The sequence below is a fragment of the Trachurus trachurus genome (genome assembly GCF_905171665.1).
Source record: "Trachurus trachurus genome assembly, chromosome: 9".
In the NCBI taxonomy this organism is placed as follows: domain Eukaryota; kingdom Metazoa; phylum Chordata; class Actinopteri; order Carangiformes; family Carangidae; genus Trachurus; species Trachurus trachurus.
The window spans coordinates 9,343,412-9,365,703 of record NC_139895.1 but is presented as its reverse complement, the minus strand read 5'-3'; the positions used below and the strand labels follow the sequence as shown (position 1 = coordinate 9,365,703).

Sequence of the window (22,292 nt, the reverse complement as noted above, 5' to 3'; positions counted from 1 at the left end):
GAGAGAGGGAGAAACTGAACTGGGTGTAAACTTCTTAGCGTCGAGGCGGAGGAGAAGAAAAAACCACAGGGAGGAGGGTGGTGCTGCTGCTGCTGCTGCTGGTGCAACTGGTTTGATTCCCAGTTCCTCCAAAGTTTAATCAAGTTGGATTATTTTGTAGAGAGCGAAAGAGAAAAAGAGAAGGAGGAGGACAAGAAGAAAGAAGAAGAAGAGGAAGAAGAGTGTTTCTGGGAGGAAAGCCTGCACAAACAACCATGTCCACCGGAATTATTTGGATATTCTCCCTCTGATGTCCCGCACAAACTTTCACCGGACGATGTTTTCGCTGCTGCTCTTCTCTCCGTGTATGATGATGAGGATGATGACGACGGAGTAGCCTACTACTATATGTTTTTCTTATTCCCATAGGGGCCCTCTCGTCTTGTTTCACTGCCTCCCAATATTTATACCCTAGCTGGCAATTAACATATCTTACATTCCGGCTCATTTCGACAAAATGAAGGACAACACGCAGTCCGGATTGCCACCCAAACGCAGATTTTTTGGCAGTTTATGAATGCAGCTGTAATCACCCAGGGGAGCCTCGAGTACTTAAATGGGTCCATCATGAGAAAAAGACAATCAAGCTCCTTTATTCCTCAAGATCAGCTGCAGTTTCTGCACATTGTCTGTTATGAATAGACTGATCTCCAGTTGAGCCTCTTCACTTTGGAGATTTTTCGATTTTCGATTATACAGCTATTGAAATTAGGATGCGCCGCTTTTTTTCTCCCCCCCTCTCTTGGCTTGGTGGCTCGGTTGCCTTTTCTTGATTGACAGGTGAAATTGACACTCGTGTCGCCTCTTATCAAGCGAAGCATTTCAATCCAGCGCTAATTGCAGATATAGTGCCATCCTTTCTTTTCACTGCGTTTTGATTGCATGGGAATACAGCCTCCCATTGCGCACAAGAGGAATGATCGATCACATATAGTTTTTTTTTTCTTCCTCCTTCTAATTGCATCAAAATTTCTTTTGTTGCCAGGGTTTAAATGCAGGAGAAACTGTTATTCGTTGTTTTGGACCGGATATAGTGTGGGTTGGGGCAGAGATGCGTAATGCGCAGAGCAAGCTCCATCTTCTCTCCAAATAGGCAGCGTTCAAGACCCGAAAAATGGTGAGTCACAAACATCTGGGCGAGTTTGGGTTTGCAACCTTTTGATTTCTTTGTCTTTCGGTCTGTGTAGAGGTCTCGTCGATTTCTCCTTTCTTGCTCTCTTTCCTCAACTTTTTTTTTTTGGTGTTAAACCTCCGGCAGAGGCTGCAGGTTGGATCAAGGAGAGGAGCGTGGCACCCGCGGGCACCAGTCCTCATCTGTCTGTCTATCTATCCACTTTCAATCTGTGGATTTGAGTTCACATAATGAATTACAGATTTTTAATGGACACTTTTGACTGACATTTTGAATAATGTCCTCCATGATGTGTATAGCGCTGATAAATATACAGTAGCTGGAGAAAAAATAAATCGGATCAGTTGTTTTGTTTCCAGTGGCTCCGCTGGATCCGCGTGTTTCCTCCACATCCCTGCACGTCCTATGAAATATTTTTTTTTATTTTTTTTTGTTTCAATCCCAATCATTCTCTTACAATTGATTTTTTTTTTAATCGAGGCAATGAACCGTGTCCAGTCAGTGTCCTGTGTAAAACCTGGTCTTTTCTGACGCAGTCTAAGTCGGAGGTGAAGAAGGAGACCGGGGAGTCCAGTCCGTCGGAGGCCGCCTGCCTCTGCTCTCCTGCGGCCGCCAAGAACCAGTGTGCGAGCTGCGGCATGGAGATCCACGACCGGTACCTGCTGAAGGTGAGAAGAATAACATCCATATACTGTATGTATAAATGTATATTTATATATGTTGTTATTATTATTTTATTAAGTGTCTGTGAAAGAATAAAACCTAGTATCCATAAAGCTTCAGGAGGAAGTTGAAGATCCAACTGCGTCTTTGTAGATTTAATTTAATTCTCCCTCTTTTTTTTAATTGTACACCAAGAAAACAGAAAACCAGTAGCAATAAATATTCTTTCTTTCTTTCTTTCTTTCTTTCTTTCTTTCTTTCTTAAACAAATAGGCTATTAGATATTTTCTTTACTTTAATTCTCTTTAATTCCCATGAGACTCGTGTCATTCAGTCTGATGAGCATCTTGATATCTTGATTGTCTCTGCATGGTCTTCAGTCGTGCATCAGTCAGTGTGTGTGTGTGTGTGTGTGTGTGTGTGTGTGTGTGTGTGTGTGTGTCTGAGTGTGTGTTTGATTGTCGTATTGTCTGATCTCGGCAGGTCAACAACCTGAACTGGCACTTGGGCTGTCTGGAGTGCTCCGTGTGCAGAGCGTCTCTGCGCCAACACAGCAGCTGCTACGTGAAAAACAAGGAGATCTACTGCAAACTGGATTATTTCAGGTAAATCAATCTGTTGTTTTTTGTTGTTGGGTTTTTTTTTTTTTTTCTCTCTCTGCCACAGATTTTCATCCCGTGGTGAAGCCTCGAGCTGTTTCCTGTTTATTTTGTGACGCTGAACAAAGCCTGGTTTTATTATACAAATCAGTATTGTTATTATTAATATTCATTTTAATCAATATCAGATTTCCGCATGTTAAAGTGTTTAAATGCACGTGTTTAGGCTGTTTTTTCTAAATTAATAATTGGTCTAACTATCTACTATTATATAGCGAAGCGAGGTTCAGTTCAAATGAGTCCAAAAAAAATTAATTAGTCGATTCAAATTTATTCATTTAGCCTATTTCATTTATTTTGAAAGTTTATTTCATTTCGATCCCTTTTCCGGTCATTTAGAGGTCGTTTTATTTTGAAAAAAAATAAATAGCATTTAATAGTCCGTGCAGGCAAACTACATGGTTTATTAATTCTCAGTTAATTTGTCGAGATGACGTGTTTTAGCGAGAGAGAGAGAAAAAAACAACAACAGACAAATTAAAGATCTGAACCGGAACCATTCAATAAATTCCTGTTTCTCCGGATTTTATCTTATCTCTAAGTTTCCAATTGAATCTTTAAAACTCTTGTGAACGATCCGCTGTGAGCTGTTGCGTTTGTTTGTTTTGGGTTTTTTCGGTTTGGGTTGTTTTCTATTAAAAAAAAAAAAAAGCCATGCAGACAGATAAATCAGCAACTCGCTGTAAAACAGGAAAATAATCAAAATGACACTTATTTTAACTTTATAACCTCAACATAAATGGAGAAAAATGAAATGACTGATGACTTTAAGATTATTTTTGTTCAAGTGATAAATCATAAGGAATAATTTGGATTGTAATGTTTCTGGGTGTTTTTACAGCTAATAGTCGATTTTCTCCCCAAAATCAACTTTGGACCTAAAGTACAACACGATTTATTTGACTTCACTGAGAATTCATTTTTGCATTATTAGCTAATACAGTGTCTGGGCCCTGCCATCAAACTCTATTGTTGTAGATTATATTGTGCATTTAAATAACAGATGCTGGAAACATCAATGAATGATAAGTCAGTAAAGAACCAAGCCCTTGTTAGTAAAAATGCACGTAACATTATCTCTTATTATCTAAGAGATAACACAGTAATGAGACAGTGGCACAAGCAGAACTTACAGATGCTGTGGTTTTGTGTGTTTTACCTTTAGTTAAAATTAAAAAGGGGGTTCTCCACCCCTTAAAATACAGCATTGTCTACCTGTCACCTGGTTTTCCTTCCAAAATTACCTGATTAAATGATTTTTCTGGACTCTAGATAAATTATGCAGCATTTCAAAATAAAAATCAAATATTTTGAGAGGTTGTTCATTTTTCTTCTCCCTTTAATCAACTTCATGCCCTCTCAGATTCAGGGATGTCGAACCCTCAGGTTGGAAACTACAGTGATTTAGACCATGTAAACACTTGACACAGAGATAAAGAGACGCTGTGCAAATCTCTCTGCAACAATAACACTGCAGCTGAAACACAAACTACCACAGCAAACAATGCAAAATACTGAGGGAGACCATCAAAGCTTTTTCTGCTGCTCCGATTCAATTCTTTTTCCTGTGTATGTGAGTTTGTTGTATTTAAATTAAATCTAACAGCGTGGCTCTCTGAATACGAACTACTGTGATATATCAAATGTGGGGAAAAGACAAAATTAGCATTAAAAGGAAATAAAACCAAAATTAAGATTTAGATTTCAGATTTAATGTGAAACTACTGAGAATCACAATATTTTGGCAAAGGGTGACTGGATGAATGTCAAGCTCCAAAGATATTTTAAAACTTATATTAACATAGTTATGGTCCAACAGCTGTGCAGTGTGATATTATGTGAACTTTGCATTAAAAGAGGCAGCAACACTGATCCCACAATGGGTTTTAGAGAGGAGTGGGAGTCGTGCTCTATACATGATGGGATGGCCCACAGCAGAAAAACATGTGTGTTGGTTTAGATACAACACTAGTGTGTGTCCAAGACAAATTATTTTTGGTAGGAGGATAAATAGAAAGTCAATATTTGCAGGAACAGAGATAATAAAAAAAACAGTGTTTTTACAGATTAAAGCAGAAATGTGAAGGTTGATCTTTATTTACAGGATAATTAAAGCAGAAGTAAGCGATCCGGTGTTTTTGGCTAACTTCTTGTCAGCCGATGGAGTTAGCAGTCCCCGCCCTCGTCCCTACGTCACCACATTCACGCGCATCCCTTGGCTGCACACACAGAGAGGACCGCCCCTTTATGCCATTCTCTCTCCTCATTGGATAAAAGGTTGTAGGATACAAGGAAAGTTTTCTCCTCGGCTTACAGCAGAGCAGAGTGACTGACAGACCCGTGTTTCGGACCAAACACTCTAGATAAGTGATTGCCGTCGGAAGATATAACTATTTAAGACTTATATTAACACAAACATTCCGCTTACTTCTGCTTTAAACATTGAATACGACAGAATAACGTGTTCACAACTGATGGATCGTGGACTGGACGTCCTTATTGGCTGTTACTGTAGTTGTGTTTAAGCGAATGAAGTGTATTGTTCCTGAGCAGCCGACCTTTACCCCTCCCCCTCCTTTCTTTCTCTTCTCCTTCACAGTAGGTTCGGCACTAAGTGCGCTCAGTGCGGCCGGCAGGTGTACGCCAGCGACTGGGTGCGCCGGGCCCGGGGCAGCGTCTACCACCTGGCCTGCTTCGCCTGTTTCTCCTGCAAGAGGCAGCTGTCCACCGGCGAGGAGTTCGGCCTGGTGGAGGGCCGCGTGCTCTGCCGCAGCCACTACGACATCATGCTGGAGAACCTCCGCCGGGCCGCCGAGAACGGTACATACGGATATATATCAACCTCTGATGATGATGATGACGGTCTGGGAATGGGATGACCCGCAGGCAGCCAAAATATACAACAAGAGGCAGAAGAGGGGGCTGATTAACTGAGGGGTGGGAGTGGGCCTCGGGGTGATAATGTGTTGCTGGGGCCCATGTTGACCCCCAAGCGCGCAGGTCAGTTTCCCCACAGGCAGCCTGAAAAACAAACAGAGCTCTTCAGCTGGAATGATTAGCCTAGTTGATTAATTAATTAATTAATTAATTAATTGATTGACTAGATCACCCAGGTGGAGATCCAGGCTTGTTTTTGGGGCCTGGAACAAAAAAAATATTCAGACAACTTTTATCCACCTTTTTCCAAACGTCAAAAACGTAAACCAGTGTAGGTAGCCTACTAGTCTACTTGCCAGCCCATAGGGCCCCATTGTGAACCCAGAAATGTTGAGTACCCCAAAGTTTTATGTTAGAAATAGATAGTATGGGTCCCCAGTATTCAGAAACTGCCGGATGCTAACTTATATATATTGGGCAATTAGCATAACATACATAATTAGCATAAATTAGCATAATTGCCTATGTGGGCAAAATTTCAACAAAATTGACTTGGCTGATCTGGGCAATATTGGAGTGGTTTTAGGGGTTATTGATGATGCTGAATCCATTTCTGACATTTTCAAAATTCAAAATGGCTGTCTAAACCGGAAGTGACCAGATTTTAACTGCCAGTGGGCCGATTTTGATGGATTTCAAAAGGTCACTTCCGGTTTAGACAGCCATTTTGAATTTTGAAAATGTCAGAAATGGATTCAGCATCATCAATAACCCCTAAAACCACTCCAATATTGCCCAGATCAGCCAAGTCAATTTTGTTGAAATATTGCCCATATAGGCAATTATGCTAATTTGTGCTAATTATGTCGATTATGCTAATTGCCCAATATATATAAGTTAGCATCCGGCAGTTTCTGAATACTGGGGACCCATACTATATATTTCTAACATAAAACTTTGGGGTACTCAACATTTCCGGGTACTCATTGTTGGCAAGTAGACTATACCAAATGTGTCCAGGCTGCAATATTTTTTTTCCCAGCATGGTGCCCTCTACTCTGCCGGTTGGGTTTAGGCATGAAGAAGGGAGTGGTTAAGGTTAGGGTAAGATGCTGGTAGGCTAGCCTTGCAGAGGTCAGCCAATCAGAGGCGGAGTAAGGCGGGTCTTGGCGTGGCCATGCTGGGAAAAAAAATATTGCGTCCGGGCTTGCCAGATGTGTCCGGGGCCGCGACTGGCGATGACGTGGCACATCGTGATTGGTCGTGGTTGCGTAATGCAATTACTTGGATGCTACCGCGGATGTTGGCGAAGTTAGTCACTTCGCCCCATAGGCTACTGTAGTAAATATTGGACTCATCATCTGTCACAAACCACATCTCTTCTGAACAGTTTGACACGAAAATGGCAATTTTCAGACGGACAATTCAGGAGAAAATGAACTTTGTTCCAGACCTGTCTCTGGCTCAACAACACACTCTCGCGAGATTTGGCACAGATCTCCTAGGCAACGTCAAACAAACGTTCGTGAACGCCCCGCTAATTGCAGTAGCCTATTTTAATCATTTTCGTCACTGTTAGTTGTGTAAATGTTTATTTAATGTTATCATTAGAAAATATAAATAGCTCACTTTCGTCTACCTACAACTTTTATAAATCCTCACAACCAATCACGATGTGCCACGTCATCGCCAGTCGTGGCCCCCGGACACATCTGGCAGCCCGGACACATCTGGGACCTACACCGGTTTTGCTCTTCCGGTGGAATTTTATGTTTACGTTTCCATGGTTTCGGTAGTCGCGGGAAATGCATGGATTTTTTTTTTTTTTTTTTCAATGAAAATCTGTAAAACGCGCGGATCATCACAGCAGCTTTTAACAATGGATACTATCACACAAATTGACATCCGTGTTAAAAGCCAGCGTTACTGTAATAGATCCATGCGTTTACCGCAACTATGACAACGACTGAAAACCATGGAAACGTGAACGTAGGCTACAATTCCACCGGAAATGCAAAACCGGCTTCCTTTGGTTTTGACCAAATAGATGACGTTCGGAACGGTGAAGACCCTCGATCTCCGGCCCCTGTTCTCAACATGATACACCGATGTTCAGTCTCTGTTCACATCTTGAGTGTCAGATAAAGATCTGAACGAGGTTCGAGGGAACTGAACCTGGAGAAGAGAGAGAGAGAGAGACATTTTTGTGGAGCTGTAACATAAACAGTCACAGTGAGAGGAGAATAAGTCAGGAGGAGAGAGGTATAAATAAGATTCATGAAGGGATGTTTCACACAGAGGTCCATCATGTTCAATATGGACCCTGATATTGATCATTAGAGAGAATTAATTGTTATTTCCTGTATTATCACTCTGATATTAATTGGAGGGATGTAGGCTACTCTCTGCTGTGAGGAACATGTAGGTAATTGTACACTGCAAAAACTCATTTTTCTTGTCAAAATGTCTAATTTCTAGTCAAAACTAAACTCTTTCCACTTAAAATAAGACTCATCACCTAAAAATTAACTTGTTTTTTAGATCGTTTTCACTCTTTTCAAGCATATTTTCACTTGAAATAAGTAGAAAAATCTGCCAGTGAAAGCAGGTTTATGTGCTTGTAATAAGGAAGAAAAACTCCAGATAGCTCCACTATCAGATTTTTCTACTAATTTCAAGTGGAAATATGCTTGAAAGAAGTAAAAATGATCTAAAAACAAGTTATTTTTTATGTGATGAGTCTTATATTTTAAGTATAATGAGATTTGTTTTGACTAGAAATTAAATTTTGACTAGAAATAAGACAAATATTCCCAGTAAGACATTAGAGTTTTTGCAGTGTTGTATAAAGTGTGCAGTTTTATGTTTTTGTACCTTGTCCGGACGATTCTTTTACTTTCATGGCTCAGATCTTGAAGAGATTGCTAACAACTGTCCTGTTGTGCAACCTCACAGCGTAACAACTGACTTGTTTTTGTGTGTGCGTGTTTGTTTGTTTGTTTGTTTGTTTGTGTCTTCAGGCACAGGACTGACTCTGGAAGGAGCGCTGCCCTCTGATCAGGACTGCCAACCAAAACCAGCCAAGCGAGCGCGAACATCGTTCACCGCTGAGCAGCTGCAGGTAGATCCTGCTCCAGTGTGTGTTTGTGTGTGAGTGTGTGAAGTTGTACATGATATAGCACGACAGCAACTCATGCATTCATTTTACAGTAAAGCAGGTTGTAACTCTTGCTGGTTCAGGCGAAGCTCATTTTTAATGGCTGCAGTTTGTGATTATTCACACAGTGGATTAACCTGCCCATTGATTTATTGTTTGTTTTGTAAAACACAAGTTTAAAAAAAAAACAAGAGTCCAGGAGTTTTCTTCTCTCTCAGTGTGTGCTCTCTGATTCAGGAAACATGTCATTTACTCTGAGGCAACAGTTCCCTGTCTGTTTCTAGGAGCTGTGAAAGCACTGATAAGGTGGAGAGCCATGACAAACAGTGTGTGTCTGTGTGTGTGTCTGTGTGTGTGTGTGTGTGTGTCATGGTCAGTTTGTGTCTCTGTTGGTTGGACAGAGGTTACACGAGTTTAGGCAAGACGGGAGCTTGTGTTTAGATTTTGGTTTCCAATGATCTCGACTCATGCACGAGCTTGTGCCATGTGAGGATTCAGGGTTTAAACAAGTCCGTGCAGACGACAGCTTCACATTTCAGACTGGCTTCACTGCTGAGCTGGTTCATCGTTTTTTGTTTTTTTTTCTCCTGGATGCATCAAACCGAGCGTCATTAAAAATCCTTCTGCTTTCAACATCCGAAGCCTCTCGAAAACTCACAAGATTTCCATCATTACTCAGAGCTGCGTCACACCTTCCACTGCTCCAACAGCAGAATTACTCATTTAACCAGAGGAAATAATCACATTTGAAAAGCTGAAACCATGAAATTCTCAAGGCACTATCTGCAGAGAAACATCTTAAAGGGATAGTTCAACATTTTTGGCAAATTGGCCCATTGCCATAATCCCTATAGTCATAGCAGTAGGTTCGTTACCTTTAATTGTCGGTGCAAGCTATTTTTAGAACGGCGGAGCAGAGCCGTGAGCTACTCAGAGCTACGCTACGGAGGCTCATGGGATTTCTTGGTTTCCCTCATCAAACTCATCAAATACACAATCCAACAACTCCAAAACGCTCTGGTGGACAAGTTGTGACCTGCACATTCACCACGCTATGAGATAATAACAGAACGTTACGAAACTGAGCCGTTTTCGAGGCAAATACAGAGACTGCTTGCTGAAAAACTGTCCCTGAAGGCAACGCGCATCAGCGGTTTTGCATGAATTTACCTCTAAAACAACTCTGTCTGGTAACGTTCTGTTATTATCTCATAGCGTGGTGAATGTGCAGGTCCCAACTTGTCCACCAGAGCGTTTTGGAGTTGTTGGATTGTGTATTTGATGAGTTTGATGAGGGAAACCAAGAAATCCCATTAGCCTCCGTAGCGTAGCTCTGAGCAGCTCGCAGTTCTGCTCCGCCGTTCTAAAAATAGCTTGCACCGACAATTGAAGGTAACGAACCTACTACTATGACTATTATGGGGGATTATGGCAATGTTGGAAAATGTTGCAAAATGTTGAACTATCCCTTTAAATGATTAATCAGCTGCCAGAAAGACTAAACTGATTAATGTTGTGGTAATTTACTAATCAATAAAGCATCATATTTTAAAGTTCTTCATATGTTGTGTAAAAATAAACATGTAAAGTCTAAAGCTGTCGAATGAAGGGACATAGAGTAGACTAGATGTAGAAACTTTCCACCACCTGTTGTTCACACCTGTGTGTCCTCGCAGGTGATGCAGTCTCAGTTCGCTCAGGACAACAACCCAGACGCTCAGACTCTGCAGAAACTGGCAGAAATGACGGGACTGAGCAGACGAGTCATACAGGTAGGTGCTGATAGAACAGAATATATAACACTATGGCACAAGTTTATATTGGATTATAGCATAGCTCATAGAAAAAGAGGTTGAGACATAATTAACGTGAGAGGAAAGATGAAAAAAATCACATTTCAGATCCGCAGAGATATAGTTTGGACCTGTGAGTTGTTTTACCTTTTCAGGCTTTTGGAAACAATTCAAGTGAAACAATTTGAAAAAATGGAAAATCACACATGCAGTTTGTGATAAGCAGTCAGACAAAGACAAAAACAGTTCTTGTGTGTACAGTATCCAGTGTTTTATTGAAGGTCGAGACTGATAGCAGCAGTTTTTAGACAATTACCACCCAAATAAACTGAATTTACCCCAAAACTCATAATGATTAGTTGGAAAAGACCTTAAAAACCAGTTTTCTTGTTTATAATCTTTTAAAATGAAGAGCTGTGACCTACTCATCCCTCTGACATTGACCTGGTGAACGTGGAAAACTATCTAGCATTTCAAAATAAAAGTATCATAAACATTTTTTTTTAACTCTTTCAGGGAAACAAGCAACGGTGACATACTTTAGCGTAAGATTAGTTTCATTATAGTTTTTACACATTAACACCGTTTAATATGATGGGTGAAATCTTACCAATCATGCAAAGCCAACTAATTGTATTTGATTGCAAATTCAAACACTGACGAGAGACTCAACTTTAAAGATTTCATTTGTTAATAGTTTATTTTCAGTTCAAGTTTTGTTTTATCAATTTGAACTGAAGCCAACAGGTTGTTATTATTCATCAAAAGTGGGTCTGATGGTTTTTATCTTTCATAAACCAGAAAATATGAATATACCTGTGATTTTTTTAATGGGGAGATTCATCAATTAGTAATTTTTTTGCCAATCAATTATCTGTCAGTAAATAAACTTGTAGTTGTAGTTTGAGTTTAATGGGCCGGTCGGTTTCTCAAATAAGGACTTGTTACAGTGTGTTGTTGTGTCGTTACAGAGTACGCCCGCCCCTTCCTGCTGCACGGTCGCTCACATAACCTGTAATATTTTTTTTTCCAGGTTTGGTTTCAGAACTGCCGAGCACGACACAAAAAGCTGCCGCCTCAGAGCAGCTTCTCTCAGAGCGCTCCGATGTCCAGGATGCCTCCGTCGCTGCCGGACGATATCCACTACTCGCCCTTCAGCAGCCCAGACCGACCACATCTACTCGCTCTGCAGGGATACCTGGACAGTGAGTGCCAAAAGACACACACTGATCACAGGGCGTAGGATTATACTTCTTTAATGACATTTTAATACCATAATTAATTGGTATTTGAATAGGGAGTTAAAACTTTTATTTAATATGCAGTGATGGAGGTTAATTAACTCATGTATTGCAATTAAGTCGACATCTGAGGTGGTTTATTTAATCCTTCCTTATATGTTTATTCCTCTTAATTTACACATGGAAACATTGTACTATATATTTACTATACTGCACATGTTATTAGATTAGATTTAAGCACACACTATTAAGCATTAGTTAAGCATTAATAAATACTGAATTCTTCATTTATAACCCATGAATACTCATTAGTATGTAGTTTATAAATACAGTCAGTGCTTATCAATGATGAGTAAAAATGTTTTAACTGTGTTTATAAACTACATACTAATGAGTATTCTTGTGTCAGTATTTAATGCTTAACTAATGCTTATATATATAAAATACTATACAGACTTTAGTCACGCTACCTTACATGTCTATTCAACTACATTTCATAAATAAATATTGTATGTTTAAGTTGTTTACACACATTTATCTGACAGCTATTGTGCCTGGTTATGATAGAGAGTAGGAGTTCACATTAAAAACACATGGTCACTCAGTTAAATATGATACTGCTGAACTTTAAAATGCCCAGCAGTATATATACTGTAGAGTAGTTAAAACCATATTTCATATCATGCCATAAAATGTGGTGAAATGCATAAGGATTTACTCTTGTTATGCGTTAAGAGTATGAATGTGGATCAGAACAAGGAACAAGTAACTCCAAATTGTAATGAAGTGCAGTGCTTGAGTAAATGTGAGGTGAGGTACTACTGCAGTTTTATAGTTTTGACATAGGAAGCTTCAATCTTGGAGTAACAGGGCGACTTTATGGCTACATACTAATAGGGAACTTAACAGGTTAAAGACTGCATAGGCTGTTTATGCAGCCAGCTCATGTTCTTTGGATTGACTCCGGTCCAGAAACAACAAACACTTTCTTGCCTTTTTGCTCATAGCAGTTTTTAGAGTCTGCACAACATCACTGTCGATAACAACATTTGTTTTTTTTCTCTCTCTCTCTCTCTTCAAACGTCAAATAATTTATTTCTTCTTTTCTCTAAAATGCCCAGCCGTAACTCCCCTGTTCCCCATCATTTTATTTCCTGCCACTCTCGCTGCCTTCACTTTAGGAAGCAGTTAGCATTTTTATCGCTGCTCGAGTCACACGGTGTAAATTGAGGGTTTTATTACAAAGTGTTACAGTTTTCCTTTTACTCCCACAAAAGCGAGAGAGAGGAGCTCCGATTAGAAGATTTTGGCAAATATTTCATTTGTAGTTCAGGATGATATGAATAAAAAATGGCTATACACTTGGAGAGAAGTGCTGAAGGCCCGTGTTTGAATCTGCAGTTCATTCGAAAGTCTTCACGTCTCATCATCAGTAACTTCTTTCTTTAACTAAATCACAGTAACGCTCCGTCACTGTTTTCCTAAAACTTCTTCTCTTCTTCCTGCAGCTCATCCCTTCTCCGTCCTCGCTGCTCCGGGTCACTTGACCCATTCGTCCATGTCTTTACCACAGCTTCCCATCAGCCGCTGACCGACCGACCTACTGCGTCCACTTTTACACCACCGCCGCCTCCGACGATATTGGGATAAACAAGAACAAGAAGAAAAGAAAAAAATCCACTGGGACATACTGTCAGTAATCTGCTCCGTTTGGGAGTCGGATCCTTGGGCGGCAGGACTTCAACAATCTGTTTTCAATCAGTTGGATTCTTCGTTGTGAGACTACAAACTAAACTTGTCTTTTAAAGACGTCAGAATCTGGCGATGGGGTGAAGTGTCCCGCCTCCACGCCAACACAGAAGGTTTTTTTTTTTTTTTTTTTGTGATGCAGAAAAGAAGACCACTTTTTTTTTTTTTTTTTTTATTCCCTTTTTGTGACTGGACACAAAACATTGCATCAGGTCAGGATTTATTTTCCTTTTTTTTTTCTCCTGTGGTTTACCCGACTCATACAAGGTATTTTAATTATCGCTGCAATATGAGCTTTCAAAAAAAAAAAAGAAAAAAGAAAAAATGAAAGTTGTAGCAGTATTACAGTAAAACCTCAGCATTTGTCTTAATATTTTGTGTTTTATTCTAATTATTTTGTGAGCACATTTGCAGCTTTACTGTTGTTTGTTGTTGTATTGTTGTCAGAAAATGGAAACTCTTATTTATTCAGAACAAAACTTCACTTTTAAAAAGCACTTTTAAATGTGTCTTGAAATGGAACAATTCAGTGATTGTACATTGTAAATACTGCTACAGTTTAATAAAACGTATCAGATCCGTTACAAGAATTTTTTAGTGTTTGAATAATTAATGAGGTTGATTTAATCAAGCTGGAAAAGCAAGGGGAGGGGCACCAGCAGTGTGCGTGTGTGTCCCACATTTCGTCAGGAGACTATTTTTACAACGCGTAGCCGCTAAAATGTAAAGGTCGACTGTCAGAGGCCAAGTAGCTGCACTAACCTGCTATCGAGAGCGATGTCCTGTCACAAACCTACACTTCATCTCCAGTTCAGTTTGCATGCTGTTACTTAACAGGAAATGTGATCAGTGCCTACTGTGAAAACGATCGGAGGGGTTTTCACTCAAAGCGCAGCTATTGATCGGGCACTTTGTTACCTTTTGTGAGGCCTTTTAAAACAGATTACCTGCAGTTGTTAACATTGACTGACAGCACTTAAGCTGCTGCGGTGATGGGATGATGATTGAATGGGATACTTTGAGTTAAAGGATATCGTTAGATTTTACAAACTGGATCAATTTGGCTTTTTTTCCCCCTTTTTTTTTAGCACCGAAGTTAAATTACTATTCACTGCTACAACCCTGCACGTAACCCTGTTCACATTTACACCACTGATCCTCAGGGAACTGTGATTTCTGAGGCTGAGGCTGAAAACAGTAAATTAGATATCAGCATTCTTACCTATATACAAACATTTTGATACGTATTTTACGTATTTTTATACATATTCAGCCATTTAGAAATGTCCTTGTCATTGCTCTCTGGTGTTTTTATCAGAGATTTTCTCCTCACCTTAACCTTCATTACTTCTTTTATCTTTTACTCGGACCACCTGCAGTCTTCCTGCCAGTCCAATGTTTTCACTTTGAGTTTCAGGCCTTGTTTCTCACATCCTCTTTTACAGTTTTGTTTGATTAGAAATCAAACTATTGTTATTGCTTGTGCACTACGTGTTTGGTAGCATAAGATGTGCTAATAAGGCTAACAGTTTCTTTAATTTCTGTCCTTTTCATTCAGTAGGAATATAGAAACACTTCATGAAGAGGTTGCATGGTTATAGTACAACATTGTGTAGGCTACACATGTCATTTATTTAACTACCTTATTATCCTGCAATGATTTGACATTAACAACACTGAAACTGATCAAGGCAGGTCCCATGTTAACTGCCTATACTATGGTTTTGTTCATGGGCAATGTTTGGAGTGTTTTAGGAATTATTGTCAGTATCATACTAATTATTTGCTGCCATATGAGTCACTTAAAGATTGGTGAGTTGACACTACCTTAAAATTATATTCCTTAAGAACTGCATTAAGGCAAAGGTATGATACTAGAAATTAAATAGTCGTTTACATATGTTTGTGACACCATTTCAGTCAAGACAACTGGGTCTGGGTCCTAGACATTAGAAGAATACATGGTTTATAGTTATTAATATAGAACATAGTTTAATTAAATACAGAAAGAAGTTCATGTCAAACATCCATACAATGAATAGTCAGATCTTTAGGTAGTCATAAACTGATTTTGTCATCCGCAGCCAGAGGATCAAACTGCTTTGTCCTATAATCCCAGTCTTAATGCTAAGCTAACTAGCTGCTACAGTAGCTTCCTTCTTATCAAATGAGCATGAGTGGCTTTGAATCTGTTTCCACACATGTTAAAACGTAATCATTACAAGAGTTAATGCATTTAATCAAATATTTATTTAGTTGTTGAACAATTTTTTTTTTCACCAATGGAATTAGGTGTAACCCAGATATCTTATTCAGGTGGGGATGCATCTGCATTAATTCAGTTTCAGGTGACAGCAGCGTTTCTCTTGTTGCTTGTGGAGGAGCAGGAATGTCAGAAACAGACAGCACAACTACAGCAGATAAAAACATACACACAATGGCTCCCTTTATACCGCAAAGAGATTTAATTAAAGATGCCCACATGGTGACTGGACCAGGTGTGTCTCATTTTTAAGTGCTGGTATGTGTGTGTGGTGTGTGTTTGTGTGGGAGTGTATATCTGTATATCTGTGTGTTTAAAGAAAAAAAGTGTGTGGTGGTAGTGGAGATTACTAGATGTAGGGCATCAGAGGAGGTAGAAGAGGACTTGGTGGAGCGCTCTTGTTCTGTTCTTTCCTAAACTTAACTCTTAAATCAAACTTTATTCTATAATCAATCACTTTCAATCAATTCAATCCAGGAGGAAACCTGTTCAGGAAAATGATGCTGCTCCTTGTGAAATCTTAGAACAAAAGCCGTCTTCATGCTGAGCAGAGAGATGATTATCAGGCAGGCTGACACAGTTTGGGCCACCTGCCAGCACTACACTGTAAAAACGCACATTTCTTTTTCCCATTAAAGTCCCTCTCAGATACGAGGCAGCATTTAGGCATGTCTCTCTCCATGCACAAGCATCCCCGAGCGTTTAAGCCACCCCGTTTTGTCATCCTGTCATGCGTCCGCCTTGGTGATTGGCAGCTTCAAGTGGTTGCAGATGAAAGCGGGCCCCCCATGCTAATGAATAGGCCCCTGATTGCAGAGCTGCTCGCTCGCTGAATTACAGCATCGCCCGCCTAATGAGCAGATACACTGCAGTGCCCCTCGTCTCTGCGTATTCACATTTCTCTCCTTCATGCTGATGAGCTCTCCCCTGCACAACAGTCAACAAAACCTCTGTGCAAGATTGCAACGAGGGCCGTCTTCATCAGTACCCTCCTCCTCCTCCTCCGCCTCCTCTTCCTCAAGTTTATTTCAGATGTTGCCATAGCCTGGCAGTGTCTTCTGGGTTTTTTTTTTTTCTTTTTGTGTGTTATTTTTTTCTTCCCCTGCTTCAGTTGAGGGTATTATTTGACTGAACTGATGATGCCATGCAAAGTAACTGAATGGCTGATGAGTATAATAATGTTTTCAGCTCAGCTCTTTAAAAAATGGGTTTTGAATTTAAAAAAAAAAATGCTATAAAAATATCTAATGAGATCCTACTCTGACCACCAAATGTAGAGGTATAAGACCAGACATTCTTGATTTGTGTCAGCTATGCAGTTAAATATCATTTTTCTGCAAGTGCTAAGCTAACTGTCAAAATAACACATTTCTACACCTTGTTCAGTTGGTGTATTGTGCCCAAATTTAGAACAATATTGTATTGGGACATGTTGTAATTCTACATTTTGAAGAGAATTGATCATTATTGACTATTTTTAAATCCATTATCCATTTGGCTGAGGTCATTTCAAGATGGCAACAGAGCAATTTAGCACATTGACGTCTTTTAACGGTCATTTCAAGACAGTTACAGATCGTAACTTGTTCACTTTACCTTTTATTAAAGGGATAGTTTGACATTTTTTCAAATTCGCCTATCGCCATAATCTCTATAGTCATAGAGTTGGCTCAATACCTTTAATTATACATGCATGTTGTTTTGAGATCAGTGGGGCAGAGACATGAGCTGCTCAGCTAACACAATGGAGGTGAATGGTACAGGTCCTCTGTCCTTCATCAAACTCATCAAATACACAATCCAACAACTCCACAACGCTCTGGTGGACAAGTTGTGACCTGCACATTCACCACGCTATGAAATAACATTACGACACATGAAGCAAATACTCGGAACTACTTGCGCTTTTGAAATCCATCCGCCCAGCAGCCGCGTTTGAAATGTAGTTCCGGCTACGGGACCTGTACCGTTCACCTCCATTGTGTTCACTGAGCAGCTCGCATCTCGGCGTCAAAACCACATGCACCGATAATTAAAGGTAATGAACCTCAACCTACCCCTACAGTATGGTGATAAGGCGAATATGACAAAATGTTGAACTATCCCTTTAAGCTTTAACTGAGACTTCTTCGATTCTCTGCTTTTCAGGCTCGTTCTAAACCAAACAGATGTGCTTCAAAAATGCAGGGTGACTGTTCCCTCCAGCAACAGCCAGCTTATTTCTGGAAGCACTTTAAGCATCATATCTAAATTTCATGTCATCCTTCAGCTGTTTGGTGGTGACACACGAGAAAACCAGTAATTTGAGCGTCTCTTTGGCCCGAGGCGGGTGACTAAGTTTGTTGTAGTGGAGGAGTGGACTACTTGAGGCTTCTGAACAGGCCATTTGCCCACGTCAACAAACAAAAGTGGGCGGGTTCAACACATGAGTGGACATTTTTAGGTGAAAACTGTCCTTTTTTTTCAGGGCAAACTAGTGGATTTACTTTGTGGCTGAGGGTGTTTTGTTTAAATGTGGATATTGCACAGGCCTTCCATTTAACCCCAGCTATAAAAGGTCTACTCAACTGTATTCAGTATCAAGTTTCCAAACAAAGACAAAACAAAGCAAAAAAATGAATTTATTTGACAGCGCTAAGAGTCTGTAGTACACAGTGTACTATGGGCACACTGAGAAATAAACAAAGAAAAGTTTTGCATGTGTAAACCATGACTGTTACAGTAGCACACTAGAGGAGGAGGAGGAGGGCTGATGAAAAGCAAAGGAAATAGCTGAAACATATGATTCACTTCACCCAGGCTGACGGCCAACTGTGCACTATGCAAAAATAAACACGGGACTCCACAGCAGGTTCCCAGAATATGTTTATTTTGGGGGGGACGACAGCAGCTTTTGAAATATCACAGCACTTCAGTTTGATTTATAAGAAGCTGGAGTTGGATGTAAATTACTCTCCCGAGGCATGTTGGAGGAAGAAATGACTGTCTGTGTGCTGCATGTCTTGGGACTGATGGTGGCGCTACACACAGATTTCACACAGTTTAGACACTAAATATATGCTCTCAGATTGTCAAAACGGGAGAGAAAACCTTTGATGTTCAATGTTATTTAGCCTTTGTTTCATTTTTATCTTCATTTTTTTTATCAAATAATACAGATTTACATACTTATAGACAATAATCGGTATGATGGAGAGTTGGGCCACTCTTCAGGACAAAGATTACATCATATGAATCTGTTAAAAAAAAAGGAGCAAACGAAAAACTAATATTATTAAATATGAAAAGGGCAAATGAAGAAGAGGAAAAAAGGCAAAAATATGGATCAATGTGAAAGCAAATCAACACTGCACAATGTAAATAATAAACAGGATTAACTGGTTTGTTAGATAATCCATAAGGATTCAAACAAACCTTAAGCATCTCTATTAAAGTGTAGGTGCCATATCTAAAAGTGACATGGCAACACATCCCATATTCAATCAATAAGAAATAAAGGGGGAGTCATTCTATTATATCAATCTGCATTATATTATTATTATTTTGACTTCTGCCCTCAGACATTTGTAAAACCTTGTAGTTCAGGACACACAATCATGTAATGTGGGAAATGGGGCAATTAACTTACTGGCTGTTTCTCATGTTGTTACTAGGACACAGTGATGGATTGTCAGGTTACTGAAGTTAGCAGTGGTCTTAATGGTCAGTCTTTACTTTCCAGTACATTAGGAACACACTTAATTTTTCTTCACAGTGACTGATGAAGAAAAGCAGAGTGACAGATTATACAGAGTTACTGGAGCTAGCATGGATGTAGCAACATCAGCTTTCTATTGAGTGCTAACATGCAGGTAGGCTACACCCAGCTAAAGTCAATGCATCCTACTGACAGCCCTGCAATATATAATGCTGAAGAGGTGGTTATTCAACTTTACAGTCATTCTGGAGGATTTCACACGGAAACAGTTTGTAGTGCTGTTTGAATGGCTTTTTCATTGTGCTGTGGGCGATTCTCTTGTTTTGTCCACATACACATCAGTGAGGGCAGGTCAAATAACACATAGGCCTACACATCGACTAGGAAAGTGCATCACAATTCAACCTGACCATGCAGTTTAATCAACACCTCCAACAAAAGAAACAGTGTATTAAGTTGAGCTAAAAAGAAGAAAAAAAAGTATTATTTTACTCACTGCTGCTGCTGTTTAACACATAATGTGGTGTGTTTTTTGGTCCACTAGGTGGCGGTGTATTCATGCTTCTTGCTGCTGAGGCTGATTGTGAAAATCCATGACCTGCCTACAGCTGCTTGCATCTGATTGTAACAACAACCCACCACAAATACAGAAACGAGGAAGCATTTTCACACAGCATTTGCAATTGTTTATATAGATACTATTTTCAAAATGTTACATCTTCCATGTTTGATGATGTTTCTGTGATATACATTCAGTTCAAAATAATACCAACACCTGTGCAATCTTGAAGTGCTCCTAGCTAGATTTACACAGTCATTGTGTCTGCCTCCTTCAGAAGCCTGGTGGGTGATAATGTCTATATTTAGATTACAATCACATCTGTTTTATTTGTGTATGAGCTGAACAACTTGGAGCTTTTTTTTTTTTTTAGTTTCTTTCTTTCTGTTGCTTTTTTCAGGTGCTGGTGCAATTGTTTGCAGGGAAGGGATGTGTGGAGAGAGACATGTAGGCTTAGGCACTAAACCAGGTCAGTGTTGCTGTGTGATCTGATCCTACAGAGAGAATAATGCTCACCAGCCAGAGGAATTTTACAATACAGTAACAGGGGATTACATAGTGTAGCATAACAGCAGGAGGGGGGCTTAGAGATACAGTAGTAAAAAAGGTGTGCGTTTCTGTGTGTCCACGTGAATATAAGCCAAGTTTCCAGTTCAACCAGACCTACGCCCTAAGTATTTCTTCCTGTATTTCTCAGGGGTCTTCACTTTCTTTTCAGTCTGTCCCTCCATTGTTTCATTGCTTCCTCCCGTTTCTCCCCGCCCCGCCCCGCCCCGCCGGGCCGTCCTCAGGTAAAGTCTGCTTCTCACATCGCCTCTGAATGCATTGTGCCCTCATTCAATGGTATCACTGTGGAGACAGCAGGGTCCCTGTTTCCAGCCGACTTACTAGCCACACCGGTTTGTGCTCACGGTTTCACCACCAGTCAGGTCAGATGAAGATCAGAGGAAGTAGAAGATGTCTATGGAGGAGGAGGACTAATATAGCTGGAAAAGTCAGTTTGTGTGTTGTAAACAGTGCAGGACTGTAATTAAGCATACATACACCTTAATTATTAGTATTTATGGCAGCATTGTGGGACTTCCTTTAGTATTTGCATTTTATTGCACTTATAGTTACACCAAACCACCTCGGCATTTATAGTTTCTTTTCAGATGAGTACAAAGCATGTAAAACATAAAAACAAGAGTGTATAGTTTAAATTAGGTCCACCAGGACAACATGTCTATATTGCTTGCATGTTGATGCATCAGGGATGTTCAGCAGCACTATAAATTGACTAAATAAATTATGTACTTAATTATAAGGAGGAGGTATATTCAATAAAGTTGTTTAAACTAGCCCCCCTTTATAGCTGAAACATTAAAGTGCTGTTGCATCAGTATACCATAATTGGCCGTTCTGCATACAGTAACAAGATCTTTTTCTATTACTTTGGTACTATAAGTATATTTTATGCCATTTAAAACATTTGCTAGTGCTAGTGCAGCAAACAGCAACTGTAAGTTGAGACACTTGATCCAATTGCTGTAATTGTGAAATTAAATCTTTACCGACTGTCCATGAAATTAATCTAAATTTAAATCCCAATTGTATCCCAATATAAAACACACCTTCAAACAATTCACTGTTTATGTCTTAGAATATTAAATCAATTGCAAACCTTTGATGCTGCAGACAATGAACTGTGTTTAACATCTTGACTGTTTTTAAATCTTGATAGTTTATGTGTACCAAAGCTTTTCTTTTTTTCCCCCCACTGCTCCACAAGGTGTCAAGTTGCATCCTCCTCTTTACTGCTTCACTGGGATTGGACGTACCAACTGCAGCTCCACCCCAACAAAGAGAGTTGTCCCTCTGCAGCAAAACTCACCTGAGAAATCAGCTCCAGTAACATTGGTCACTCAACATCATCAGGGTCGAGACCTGATCGAGCAGCAGCAGAGAAACCCGACTGAAGAACAGAGCTCCATGTAAGTGCTGTTTTCTGATTTCTAGCTGCTCCTATTCTTCAAATAACTCAACTAAATGTCAGAGAATGTCTGAGCTATGAAGTTTGAGGAGGCAGATTTAGAGCTCATGGCTGTTCTGACACAGAAATAGTCTCCAAAATTACCAACAAATAGATTCAAAATAACTACAGAGAAAATTTAAATGCTTACAACAAGGGACACTAAAGACTAAAAATGCAAATCTGTAAACTACAGAGAGACCCAGAGCTACACAGGCAACCACAAAGATGCAAAACAACTACAAAAAACACAAAACAATACTGTTTTCTAAGCATTTTCTTAGGGGGATGTCCAGGTTTAATAAGTTACTGAAGTTGAATGTTCATCCTTAATGATTCTTTTTTCTTTTTCACTGACTCAAAAATTGTACTTATTCTCTTCTCTGTGCATGTTAAAGGAGCACACACGTAGCTTCATCAGAGCACTGGTAAATGTAACATTAATCTTATTC

General features: G+C 39.7%; 1 protein-coding gene across 1 annotated transcript; it reads left to right on the top strand.

Moving 5' to 3' along the window:
• Nucleotides 1-1,060: 1,060 nt before the first annotated feature.
• On the top strand, nucleotides 1,061-13,168 carry lhx6b (LIM homeobox 6b). The gene is made up of 8 exons (XM_083978502.1): nucleotides 1,061-1,156; nucleotides 1,708-1,839; nucleotides 2,318-2,439; nucleotides 5,093-5,313; nucleotides 8,391-8,491; nucleotides 10,204-10,299; nucleotides 11,354-11,525; nucleotides 13,070-13,168. Exons 1-8 carry the CDS (start codon nucleotides 1,154-1,156, stop codon nucleotides 13,150-13,152), a joined length of 930 nt encoding a protein of 309 aa, XP_083834628.1. The 5' UTR covers nucleotides 1,061-1,153; the 3' UTR covers nucleotides 13,153-13,168.
• Nucleotides 13,169-22,292: the final 9,124 nt, after the last annotated feature.